General features: G+C 35.5%; 1 protein-coding gene across 5 annotated transcripts in view; it reads left to right on the top strand.

Annotated features, from left to right (window-relative positions):
* The window catches only part of COP1 (COP1 E3 ubiquitin ligase), a 247,303-nt gene that overhangs the window by 52,473 nt on the left and 181,694 nt on the right, over window positions 1-13,136 (top strand). For 4 of the 5 annotated variants that reach the window (XM_072733092.1, XM_072733089.1, XM_072733090.1 and 1 more), the window contains exon 6: window positions 587-655. The exons of the other annotated variant lie outside the window; for it this stretch is intronic. In XM_072733092.1, the coding sequence (XP_072589193.1) occupies window positions 587-655 (69 nt within the window). The remainder of the gene's footprint in view (window positions 1-586; window positions 656-13,136) is intronic. 5 annotated transcript variants of the gene reach the window in all.

Here is a 13,136-nt window from a genome sequence, read left to right as displayed (position 1 = left end):
CTGATTTGGGTTATTTACTTCTACTACTTGATTATGTTAAAAGTTTTGTTTTTAAATGTTTGATTTTTGACTGAAGTTTTCTATGGAAATATATTCTCACATCTGTATGAGTAGGTAATATCCACAAATAGTAAGTTTAATTTCTGAAAGGTATGGATTCATTCTCATTTACTATGTTTCTTATTCATAACCCTGCAAATGAAATTCTTACGGAGAACGTGATTTTAGTGTCTAGGAACTACCGTGATTCCACTGTGATTTTTGTTTTGATATTCTGTTAGTTTGGTTGGAAGAGAAAGCTAGGACAGATAATAGAATTGCCATTTCCCTTAAGTAGTTTTCCCAGCATGGTAGATGAAGAATGTAATTTAAAACACCTGTTTTTTAAAATTAGTTTTAGTTTTGGGGAAAATGGCTTGCTTTAAAAAATGCCATTTAGTAAACAGCGAAATGGATTAAATAGAAGTAATAGGCCAACTTAAATGGATGCATGAAGTTGCTTCATACTGGTTATACTGTGGTGTTAAAGATAATATGGAACTCATAGTTATATTTTTAAAAGAACAATTATAATTTTCTATTATAGGAATCACATGCAGCCCAACTACAGATCCTTATGGAATTCCTCAAGGTTGCAAGAAGAAATAAGAGAGAGGTATTATTATTTTGTATGTTTTACCTAATGTTTCATTTACTATTGCTGACTATTTCCATTTTCCCCCATTTTTGTAAAGGCATTTCATGCTAGAACGTTTATTTAAACATTTAAAAAGCATTTTAGTTGTAGGTGGTTTTTAACTCTTTGTTATTATAACTTCTTTCACCTTAGAACTTGATATTTTTAAAACCCCTTTTTGGAGAAGTACTGAAAAGTTTTCTGTAGGATTGAATACAATGACTTACCTCAAAGGAATAAAGAACAGCAAATAGAATTATCAAATGACAGCCTACCCTTCACCCTGCAAAGAGAATTTAGGAAACTTTAGATAATAAAGTCCTAGGTAGAGTCTTAGGTATGGCAAAAATGCATGCTGGGGGAAAATACAAGTTGAAAGTAGTTACCTATTTACAACCTGGGAACTGTAAGCCATGAAGGATAGCTAGCTAAAAGATAATTTTTTAAATTAATAACCTTATACTCAGAATGTTCTAATTTAATGTTCATAAAATTCCTCAGTCATTTCACACTTACACAGAATATGGGAAAAATCAAAGATAAAATTCCTTTGTTATGGGGAGAGTGCTAATATAACTTTGAAAGTAGTTTTATATTTAAATTCCTAACTGTCACAAATCTCTTATATTCTTAAGTTGTCTGATTATGATGTTTTTTAATCATTAAAAAATGTATGTAACATCTATAATGCGCTAAATTCTAGGCTATTATTTTTGAAAATAAAAAGATGAGAGATGTGTTTTGATGAAGTACTGTTAGTGTACATTGTCAGAACCTTTACATTATCTTAGTTTGGTATTTCCCTCCTTTTTGATTATTTATGATGTCTAGTTTTAACTTTTTCTTATTCAAATTGGATTTTTCTGTACTGTGATATTAATAGCTTTTCTTTATATGGTTTATGACTTTTTCTCTTATCCTTAAGTTTTGCTGAGCTAATAATTGTGATTTTAATATGTCTATTAAAAGCATAGCTTCAGTATAAATTTAAAATTTATTCCTCAATATTGCTTCTTAGCCTTTTGACTAAGATCAAGTGTAAAATTTATTCCTTTCAAGTTTTTTTTCTTTTTGGGTGGGTACTTCTTAAATTTTGGTATGCATAAGTATCACCTGAAGATCTTGTTAGAATCTTAGTTCTGATTAAGGGTGTATGTTTTGGGGATGCCTGGGTGGCTCAGCAGTTGAGCATCTGACTTTGGCTCAGGGTGTGATCCCAGTTCGGGGATCGAGTCCTGCATCGGGCTCCTTGCAAGGAGCCTGCTTCTCCCTTTATATATGTCTCTGCCTCTCTCTCTGTGTCTCTCATGAATAAATAAATAAAATCTTTAAAAAAAAAGGGGGTGTATGTTTTGGCGCCCCATAATCTTCATTTCTAACAAGCTTTGGGTGATGATGTCGTTGGTCCTTGGACTACACTTTGAGTAGCAAAGCTGAAAATGTTATATATGGAAATTAAAAGAGGTACACTCAACATCTTTCTGGTATAGAAAATTCTTTGGAAAAGTGATAATTTTTTATATTCCATACATACTTCCCAACGTTAAAACAGAATGTGAAATGGTTTTACAATAGTTCCATATACTTCATTCTGCCTTGACTTCGAACTCATTGGAAGTGGGATTTAAGTACATGAGAAATTATCTCATAATGTCTTAAAAAAACCGGGGGAGTGGAGGCAGCCTGGGTGTCTAAACGGTTTAGCACCACCTTCAGCCCAGGTCGTGGTCCTGGAGACCTTGGATCCAGTCCATGTTGGGCTCCCTGCATGGTGCCGCTTCTCCCTCTGCCTGTGTCTCTGCCCCTCCCCCCATCTCTGTCTCTCATGAATAAATAAATAAAATCTTTAAAAAAAAAATCTCATAATGAATGAGTAAATGACTCCGTTAAGTGTACAGTTGAAATATGAGGATGTCTGAGGGTTAAATTAAATGGCTGGTCATTATCTCTGTCCTGAATTATTTAAGGTTTTTATTAGCCCCTAAGGTTTCTCACTGCTTTTCTGGAGATCTATTAATACTTGCAACAAGAGTGCCTGGGGTGGCTCAGTGGTTGAGTGTCTGTCTTTGGTTCAGGTCGTGATCCTGGGATCGAGTCCCACATCAGACTCTCTTAGGGAACCTGCTTCTCCCTCTGCCTAGGTCTCTGCTTTTCTTTCTCTCTCTCTGTGTGTGTCTCATGAATAAATAAATAAAATCTTTAAAAAAATGCAACAAAATTATACGATTTGAAAATGTCTCAGGTAATAAGGATATAGTATATAACTAAAAAAACTCTGAAGATTCTGAGGTTAATACCCTGTTAGCAAGCTGACAAATAAGCCTGTCACAGTTTTATTTGTGTTTATTTGTGCTGTTGGTTACATGAGACTTCTGGACTGGAGATAGAGGACTTTATTATAGCACATCTGGCATGCCCACTGCATATTTGCATCTTATCTCTGTCCCTCAAGTCCCACGGGGGTGATGTAGAGAGGGGCTCAGGTGAGTGCTGCACATAACAGTGGATTTATGTAACAACTAAGGAACTCTCAGCTTAGGAAATTCCAGTCTTTTAAAGGGATTTTCTGGAAAACCTGTCTAGTCTTTGCCTTTTAGGGAGATACTGTTTTTATCATATTGATCAGAAAACAAATCTGCTCTCTGTCCTGGAAAAAATAACTATTTCTGTCTTGCCAGAATATTTGCAATAGAAACATCCTTGAAAAGATCATTTGGAACAAAAGCTATGACAGCATGTTCAGAAATGGGAGAGATTGATAGAAAGTTGTTTCCAAACTTTTTTTTTTTTTTTTAGATTTTATTTATTTATTTGTGAGAGACACAGAGCACGAGGGAGAAAGAGAGAGAGAGAGAGAGAGAGGCAGAGACATAGGCAAAGGGAGAAACAGGCTCCATGCAGGGAGCCAGACGGGGGACTCGATCCCAGGTCTCCAGAATCACAATCTGGGCTGAAGGCGGTCCTAAACCGCTGAGCCACCTGGGCTGCCCAGAAAATTGTTTCCAAGTAAATAACTCTTCCTCACAAGTTTAATTTGTTCTCTTTCTGATGTGGTGACTGTTGGCCTGGAATAATACCTTCTAAGATACTGCTTTTGATCATAGAGCTCTTAGTATCAGTGTTTCTATATTTTTGTCATTAAATGTGTGGGTTAATTGTGCTGTAGAATTTTACAACTTGGTTTTAATTTGATCCTTGTAATTGAATGATTCCTTTCCCCCTTGAACCGTATTTTTTAATAGTGGGCAGTTTAACCAAGAAGTACACTAGTTCTAAGTACTTCTGGATATTGGTGCCTTTTTTGTGCACTGATTATATTGTCATGAATACATTTTGGTTTTCTTTTTTTTAACGTATCCATGATTGAGTGATTTTGAGTATTTTAGGTTTAATTATACAAGAGAATCTGAGGAACTAGGTTAACAGAGTTTTACAAATCTGAAAATTTATTACTAGGTTCACAGACTAAAAATGTAGCAGTTACTTTGATTGAATTTCATAAATTTCTTCATAATTGGAGTCAGGTACAGTAGTGCTTTCTAATTATAATAAACTTTAGCATAGGGGCGCCTTAGTGGCTCAGTCAGTTACCTTTGACTCTGGATTTTGGCTCAGGTTGTGATATCTGGATTGTGAGATCAAGGCCCTGTGTCAGGCTTCATGCCCAGTGAGGATCCTGCTTGAGATTCTCTTTCTCCCTCTGCTTCTTCTCATTGCCTCCCTCCCCCTTGGGCACGTGTTTTTTTTTTTTTTCTCGCACCCCCCCCCCAAATTTTAGAGAATTAGTTGATTAATATCTCATAATTTAGTGAATACAGAACGCAGTGAGTGATTATATTTTCTTGGATATATTACAAAGTATTTGCATGCTTAATCCTCCAAATGAATATCGTTGTTAGAAGTCTTCTGTTGTATAATTTATATTTGAACTTATTCAAACAAAATACAGGCTGATAACTTTTGAATGTATTTTCCTAAGATTAACATTCAGACACTGGAAATTAACTTGTGATGTTAGACTTATTTTTTGGGGGGGTTTTGATAAGTATTTTTTAGATATTGATATATACCAATCTAAGAAGTTCAATCTGCATAAATTTAAGATACATATTTACTCCAGTGTCTATCCCATCTTGCTAGTACTTTAGGGCTATTAGAATTTTACATTTAATTTTTATTTTGTGTTATTTTGTGTTGTCCCCTACTGACTCTTTTTCAGATATTAAGAGAAGGGCACATAATAGGCATTTGCATTAGTTATCGATTGCTGTGTAGCAAGTTATGCTCAAATTTGATGACTTAAAACATTAAACAGTTAATATCTTAGAACAGGAATTATGGTGCAGTGTAACTGAGTGCCTTGGCTCAGCATTTCTACCAGTTGTTGGTAGAATCAAGGTGTTGGCTAGAGTAGCAGTGACCTCAGGGTTTGACCAGGATAGGGATGTGGGCGAGGGGTTGGGGTGACTGGGTGACGGACACTGAGGGGAACACTTGATGGGATGAGCACTGGGTGTTATGCTATATGTTGGCAAATTGAACTCCAATAAAAAAATATACAAAAAAGAAAAAAGGTTTGACCAGGGTAGAAACCCTTCCAAGCTCACCCATTTGCTGTTAGATAGGAATACCTATTTCTTGCTGTAAGGGCTTCTCCACAGGTAGCTTTCTCCATGATTGCTATCTTCTCTCAGAGGGAACAAGCAAGCAAGAACATTTTGAAGATAGCAGTTTGTATAGTTTTTGTAACTTAACCTTGGAAGTTACATTCTAGCATATGTGCTATTTTCTGGTCATTAGAAGGAAATCATTAAATCCAGCCCACACCAAGAGGGGGAATTACATGAGGGTGTGAATACTAAGTGGGGATCTTGGAGGCTATCGTAAATTCTACCTACAACAACATTTAATAAGTTATATGTATTTAAGTGTTATTCTTCATAGTCTGATTGAACAGAGGGGCTTTGAGTTTCTTGTAAAAGCCAAATGTGTATCCGGATTTATACAATTGCCTTATATTTAATTTGACTTAATTTTAAAATATACTTATGGACATTTCTGATACCTGTGTAATGTACTGTAATAGGATAGTTTTGGTAAGTCTTGGTTTCCTTTTGGTTTTGTTTGGAATTCCAATGAGCTAATTTTATAGTGTTTTTATGTGAAATAAACACAGAAAAACCCATAAGACAAATTTATAGTTAAAAACTTTATGGTAGAGTGACCATCCATGTAACCAGCTATCCTGACTAAACAGTCAGATAAGATAATTGCTGGCACTTCTGAGTTACTGCCTAACCTTTCCAGATTATAGCTTTCTCCCTGTGTATTAGGTGGTCAGTATTTTGATATTTATCACCTTCCTGTTTTTCTTTATTCTTTTAATGCCTAAGTATTTATAAGCCACTTTTTAAAACTTCAGTAGATTTATTTCTGTAGCATGTAATGTTGGTTGTTTTTCTTTGAGTCGTTGTTAAGGTTCATCCATATTGTTGTATATGGCTGTCATTGATTAATTTTGTGTATAGTATTTTATTAATTGAATGTACTCCATTTTTGTGGTTAATGGATTTTTGGGTTCTTTTCATTTTGGTCTATTCACAAAGAATGCTACTATCTTGTATTTGTACCTATGTATGTATGTATGCATATATTTCTATTGTATGTATATAGGAGTGGAATTGGTGAGTCATAGGACATATATATCTTCATCTTTAGTAGATAACAAACTTTTCCTAAGTAATTTTGTTAGTTACTCTTCTACAGGGTTTGTATGTGTGTTTCTATTATACTGTATTGTTGGTAATACTTGGTATCATAATAGATCTTTTCAGTTTAGCTAATCTTGTATGTATTGCTGTTCTTTGTGGTTTTAATTTGCATTTCCCTAATTCCTAATGAGGTTGAGCATACTCTGTTTTTTTTGGCCATTTTAGTTATTTGTGTATGCGTAAAGTACTTTTTAAAAGCTTTTTGCATCTTTTCTGTTTAGTTGATTTTCTTAATGGTTTGTTGTTTATATATTCTAGATAAAAAATTCTTTGTCCCATCTATTTATCTATTTCTGTCTGTCTTTAGCAAATATTTTCTTAATCTTTTTTTATTTATTTTTTTTATTTTCTTAATCTACTTGGGCTGGTTATTTCATGATCTTAATGATGTCACTTGACAAACAGAAGTTTCTGTTTTTAGTAAAGTTAAATTTATTGGTCTTTTCCATTATAATTAGTGTCTTTTGTGTTAGGTAAATAATTTCCCACCTGAGATCATGAAGACATGTTGCCATATTAAATGCTTGAGGCTTTATTTTTTTTTTAATCTTTCACTTTCAGATTATAATCTGTTTGGGAATTTACTGTTGTGTATATTGTGAGGGATAGGCAGTTTTTCCTATGGATATCCAATTGTCCAAGCATCCTTCATTAAAAAGTCCATCCTTTTCCTATTGCTCTCAAGCACCACCTTTGTCATGTATAATATGTCGATATACATGAAGGTCCATTTCTAGGCTCCCTTTTCTGCTTCACTGGTCTATTTGTTTAACTTTTTCAGCAGAAATACATTGTATTAAATACAAGAACTTTAAGTTACTGTTCTCTGGGAAAATCTTAGCTATTTATGGCACTTATTATTTCTATGTAAATTTTAGAATCACCCTGGTTTTTCCATGGTAAACCTGCTGTGATTTTTTATTGAGACTACTTTGACTCCATAGATCAATTTGGGAGAGTATATTTATATACAATATTGGGTCTTCTGACCCATGAATGTAGTATTTCTCTGTTAATAACTAGGTCCTTAAGGTTGTCTTTCAAAATTTTGATATTTTTCAGGATATTATTCTTACACACCTTGGTTTTAGATTTGTTCTTAGGTCTTCATCATTTTTTTATACTATTATAAACAATGTCTATGTCTTCAATTTCAGTTTCTTACTGTTTGTTGCTGGTAGATAGAAATACAGTTGATTTTTATAGATAGTTTTTTTGTATCCAGCAACCCTGTTAAATTCTCACTCTAATAATTTATTTGTAGATTCTTTTATGTCTTCTGTATACACATCGTCACCTGCAAATAATAACAGTTTAGTTTCTTTCTTTATGATCCTTATATCTTTTATTTATTTTTCTTGTCTTACTCTGCTGGCTAGGACATCCGGTACAATGATGAATAGAAGTGGTGATAGCGGGGCATCCTAGTCTTGGTGCTGATCTCAAAGTGAAAGCTTTCGACGTGTCACCATTAGGTATGATGTTTTCTGGAGGTTTTTTTGTAGGTACTTTTTATCTTTCAAGGAAGTAAAAGGGCGTTTTTTTCCTTTTATTTGTGAGTGGGGATTGAGTATTCTCCAAAATTTTTGTGCATCTGAGATGATAATTACTTATTTTCATTCTGTTAATGTGAATAATTAAATAATTACATTGGTTTAACATTAAAGAATTAATCAACTTTGCACCTAGAGTGATCAACCATCCCAGCCGTATTTCCATTTTTATGACTGAACATTCTGCACGCTAGGAAACCCCACCAGGATGGTGGTTTGCCCTACTTATATTCCTTGAGTAAACCAAACTTGGCATTGATATATCCTCTTCTATATTGTTTGGTTTGCTGATACTTTGTTTAGGATTTTGCATTTTTGCATCTATTTTCATTAGTGACGTCCTATAAGTTTTTTCTTACACTGATCGTGTTCAGCTTTGCCTTTATTATAGAAATTGTTATTTTTATCAAATGAGTTTGGGAATGTACTCTCTATTTTCTGGAAGAATTTGTATAGTCTAGGAGAGATATCTTTGCTGAATGTTGAAAGATTTTACTGAAGAATGTCTTTGTTTGTTTTTTATTTGTTTGTAGAAAGTTTTTAACTATTCAGTTACTACAACACTTATGTGCTTAATCAGTTATTCTGTTCTAGAATAACAGGATAAATGTTATACAGCAGTTGTACTTACTCAGTTTTTGTTTAAAATATCACCTGTGACATGTTATTCTTTTTCTAGTTGTCCGTTTCTTTTTTTTTTCTTTTTTTAATTTTTGTTTATTTATGATAGTCACACAGAGAGAGAGAGAGAGAGGCAGAGACACAGGCAGAGGGAGAAGCAGGCTCCATGCACCGGGAGCCTGACGTGGGATTCGATCCCGGGTCTCCAGGATCGCGCCCTGGGCTAAAGGCAGGCGCTAAACTGCTGCGCCACCCAGGGATCCCTAGTTGTCCGTTTCATCTAAATTTTCAAATTTATTGGTATATGGGTTTTAGCATTAAGTTTTGAATGCCCCCAGAATTTTTTTTTTAAGATTTTATTTATTTATTCATGAGAGACACACACACACAGAGAGGCAGAGACATAGGCAGAGGGAGAAGCAGGCTCCCTGTGGGGAGCCTGATGTAGGACTTTATCCCAAGACCTTGGGATCACAACCTGAGCCAAGGGCAGATACTCAACCACTTAGCCACCCAGGGACCCCACCCCAGAGTTTTTAGTGATATCTTTCATTCCTGACTCTGCTTAATGCTGCTTTGTCTTTTCTTCTTTTTTCCTTGATCAATTCTTGCCAGGGATGTGTCAATTTTGAGTCTATCTAAAAGAACCAACTATTGTCATTGCTTATATTCTCTATTTTATTTTTGCTTTCCACTCTACTAATTTATGCTCTTTACAGTTTTCACTGTTCCACTTTCTTCGGTTTTATTTTATTGTTCCTTTTCTAATTTTTTTTTTAATTTTTATTTTATGATAGTCACAGAGAGGGAGAGAGAGAGAGAGAGAGAGAGAGAGAGGCAGAGACACAGGCAGAGGGAGAAGCAGGCTCCATGCACCAGGAGCCCGATGTGGGATTCGATCCCAGGTCTCCAGGATCGCGCCCTGGGCCAAAGGCAGGCGCCAAACCGCTGCGCCACCCAGGGATCCCTCTAATTTGTTAACTTGTATGTACACACTATTATGTTCTAGTTTTTCCCCCTCTATAGGGATTTAAGACCATAATTTTTCTTTTAGTTGCATCTAATGATTTTAGTATGGTATTCTATTTGTTATTTCTTAGTTCAAAAGAATTTCTAATTTTCCTTATAGTTTATTTTTTAGGCCTGTGGGTTATATAGAAGTAAATTTATTACTTGGATGCTGGGATTTTCTTGTTGTCTTTTTCTTTTTTTTTTAAGATTTTATTTATTTACTCATGAGAGACACAGAGAGAGAGGCAGAGACACAGGCAGAGGGAAAAGTGGGCTCCATGCAGGGAGCCTGATGCGGGACTCGATCCCGGGTTCCCACAACCACGCCCTGGACTGAAGGCAGCACTAAACCGCTGAGCCACCCAGGCTGCCCTCTTGTTGTCTTTCTGTTGTTGATTCGTTTTAATTATATTGTCAGAAAATACTTTGTGTTTATTCCTTTGAATATGATACTTGCACTGTTCCTGGTGGTTAGTTAAATTTTGAAATATTTGTGTTTGAAAAAGAATTTGTTTTCTGCAATTGTATGCTGCCATGTAAAGTTTGTTAAATGTATCGTGAGAATTTTCTGCATTTTTACTGAGCTTTGTTTCCTTGTTATATGAATTACTGAATAATTATATTTGAGTTGAGTTTCTTATAGACAGCAGAGACTTTTTATCAACTCTGCCAAATATAATCTTAGTATATTTAGACCATTTACATTTAATGTAAATTTTATGACGTGAGCCTACCATTTTATTATTTGTTTCATGTTTCTTTTCTCTTTTGGTTTTTGTTATTTTTATGTTTTCTTCTTAGGGGTTGCTTGAATGTTTTTTAGAATTCCATTTTTAAAAATTAATTAAAGATTTTATTTATTTGAGAGAGAACAAGGAGGGAGAGGGGCAGAGGGAAGAGGGAGAAGCAGACACCTGCTGAGTAGGACGCCTGATGCAGGGCTTGATCCCAGGACAGGATGCTGGGATCATGATCAGAGCCGAAGGCAGATGGTTAACCGACTGAGCAACCAGGTGCCCCCCATTTTTATTTATTTGTAATGATTTTAAGTAGATTTCTTTATATAGATTTTTAGGGGTTGCCATAGGTATTCCATTATATTTAAATATCATAGTGCTGGTGTTGACATCTATTTACATTTGCTTTTATTTATTTAAAAAAATATTTTATTTATTTATTTGAGAGCGAGTGAGTGAGCACAAGCAGTGGGGAGGGGGAGAAGGAGAAGCAAGTTCCCTGCTGAGCAGGGAGCTCCAGGTGGAGCTCTATTCCAGTAGGATTGGAACCTTAGCAGAAGGAAGACACTTAAATGCCTGAGCCACCCAGGTACCCCCACATCTGCTTTTATACATAAACCATCTCAATATGTCACCTATAGTGCCCCTCCCTCCCACCTTCCTTCCTTCGTCTTGCTTGTTTTATGCTTTCTTCTCAACTTAAAATAGTTACAATCAGAGGATTCAGTGAAGCCTATAAATAAGCCTGTCTGCTGATAACAGAATTTAGATATTAAGTATGTATATGTTTATGGGGTAGTGGTATGGTTGTATGGTAAGACTTTAGTTTGTACTTCATATGGCTAAATGTGCTTTGCTTTTGGTAGTAACTCTTAGAATAAGTATATTTTTATATGTCTGTGTATGTATATATATATATATATAATTAAAGACTTTTTTTTTAACAGAAGTTTTAGTTTCATAGCAAAAGTGAGAGGAGTTACAGAGATTTCCCCTGCCCTCACATATCAGAGCCTCCGCCATTATCAACGTCTCTCACTAGAGGGTACATTTTTTATAATTCATGAACCCTACACATTATAGCCACCAAAAGTCCTTAGTTTACTTTGGGGTTCACCGTTGGTTGTGTATATTCTGTGGGTTTGGAGAAATATGTAATGACATGTATCCATCATTCTAGTATAGTGTTTGCATTGCCCTTGAATTCTTTTTTTTTTTTTTTAAATTTTATTTATTTCACAGAAAGAGCATGCAAGCTTGAAGAAGGTGAGCGGAGGGGAGGAGGGACATAAGGAGAAGCAGACTCCCTTCTGAGCAGGGATCCCTGATGCAGGGGCTCAATCCTAGGACCCTGGGATCATGATCTGAGCTGAAAGCAGACACTTAACAGACTGAGCCACCCAGGTGTCCTGTCCTTAAATTCTTCTGTGCTCCACCTATTCATCCCATTCCCTACCTACAGCCCCTAGCAATCACTGTTTACTTTTTCTTTGGTTTTGCCTTTTCATAGAATATCATAGACTTGGAATTATATATTATATAGCCTTTCACATTGGTTTTTTTCACTTAGTAATATGCATTTTAAGTTTCCTCCATGTCTTTTTATGGTTTTAGAGCCCATTTCTTCTTAGCGCTGAATCATATTCCATTATGTGGATGTGGTTCTCTTTATCCTTTACCTACTAAAGGACATCTTGGTTGCTTCTAAGTGTTAGCAATTAGGAATAAACCTGCTATAAATAGTTTTCTGTAGACATAGAAGTTTACAGCTCCTTTGAGTAAATTCCAAGGAATATGCCTCCTGAGTTGTATGCTGAGATTATGTTTACTTTTTAAAGAAATTGCTGGGACGCCTGGGTGGCTTGTGGTTAAGCATCTGTCTTCGGCTCAGCGTGTGATCCTAGAGTTCCCAGATCGAGTCCCACATCAGGCTTCCTGCATGGAGCCTGCTTCTTCCTCTGCCTGTGTCTCTACCTCTATCTCTGTCTGTGTTTCTCATGAATTAAAAGAAAAAAAAATAGATGAACTGTCTTCCAAAGTGGTTGTACTGTTTTTCTTTCCTGCCCAGAATAAGTGACAGTTCCTATTGCTGCACCTTCTTGTCAGCATTGGGTGTTGTCATTGTTCTGGATTATGGATTCTGTAGTAGGTATACAGTGGCAGCTCATTATTGTGTGTGTGTCTGTGTGTGCTGCGTGCGCATGTGTATATATACACATACACACATATATATACACATATATATATACCTACTCATTTTTTAACCCAATTTTTTCTGAAAGTATGCCAATACTCTTGTTCAGATTTAATTATTCAGATGATTGAAATAGTCTTGGGAGCTACAGTTTATTCTAATTATATTAGCTTTTAAAAAACAAAATTCAAACACTAAAGACTTTAGCATATTTTATCAAATCATGAGTGCAAGTCAGTTAAATAAGTATGATACCTATGTGCATCAAACTAAATGTCAGTAAAAGGGGGCTCTTTATTTTTGAATTCTTTTACATTTTAGTCTTCTGGGATTCTGAAACTTCACTTCCCTCCTCAATTTAGAGGGAGATTGAGTGTGCAAGCAGGGAGAGGGATTACTTTGGGGTTCCCTCTTGGTTTTATACACATCGTGGGTTTGGGGAAATGTGTAATGACATGTATCCGTCATCCTGGTATCAGACAGAGTGTTCTCATTGCCCTTAAATTCTTTTTTAAGGGAGAGGGTGAGAGAGAATCTCAAGCAGACCCTGTGCTGAGTGTACAGCCTAACCCA

This window comes from Vulpes vulpes, chromosome 13 (assembly GCF_048418805.1).
Source record: "Vulpes vulpes isolate BD-2025 chromosome 13, VulVul3, whole genome shotgun sequence".
In the NCBI taxonomy this organism is placed as follows: domain Eukaryota; kingdom Metazoa; phylum Chordata; class Mammalia; order Carnivora; family Canidae; genus Vulpes; species Vulpes vulpes.
The sequence above is the reverse complement of the archived record's forward strand: the minus strand, read 5'-3'. Positions and strand labels throughout refer to the sequence as shown.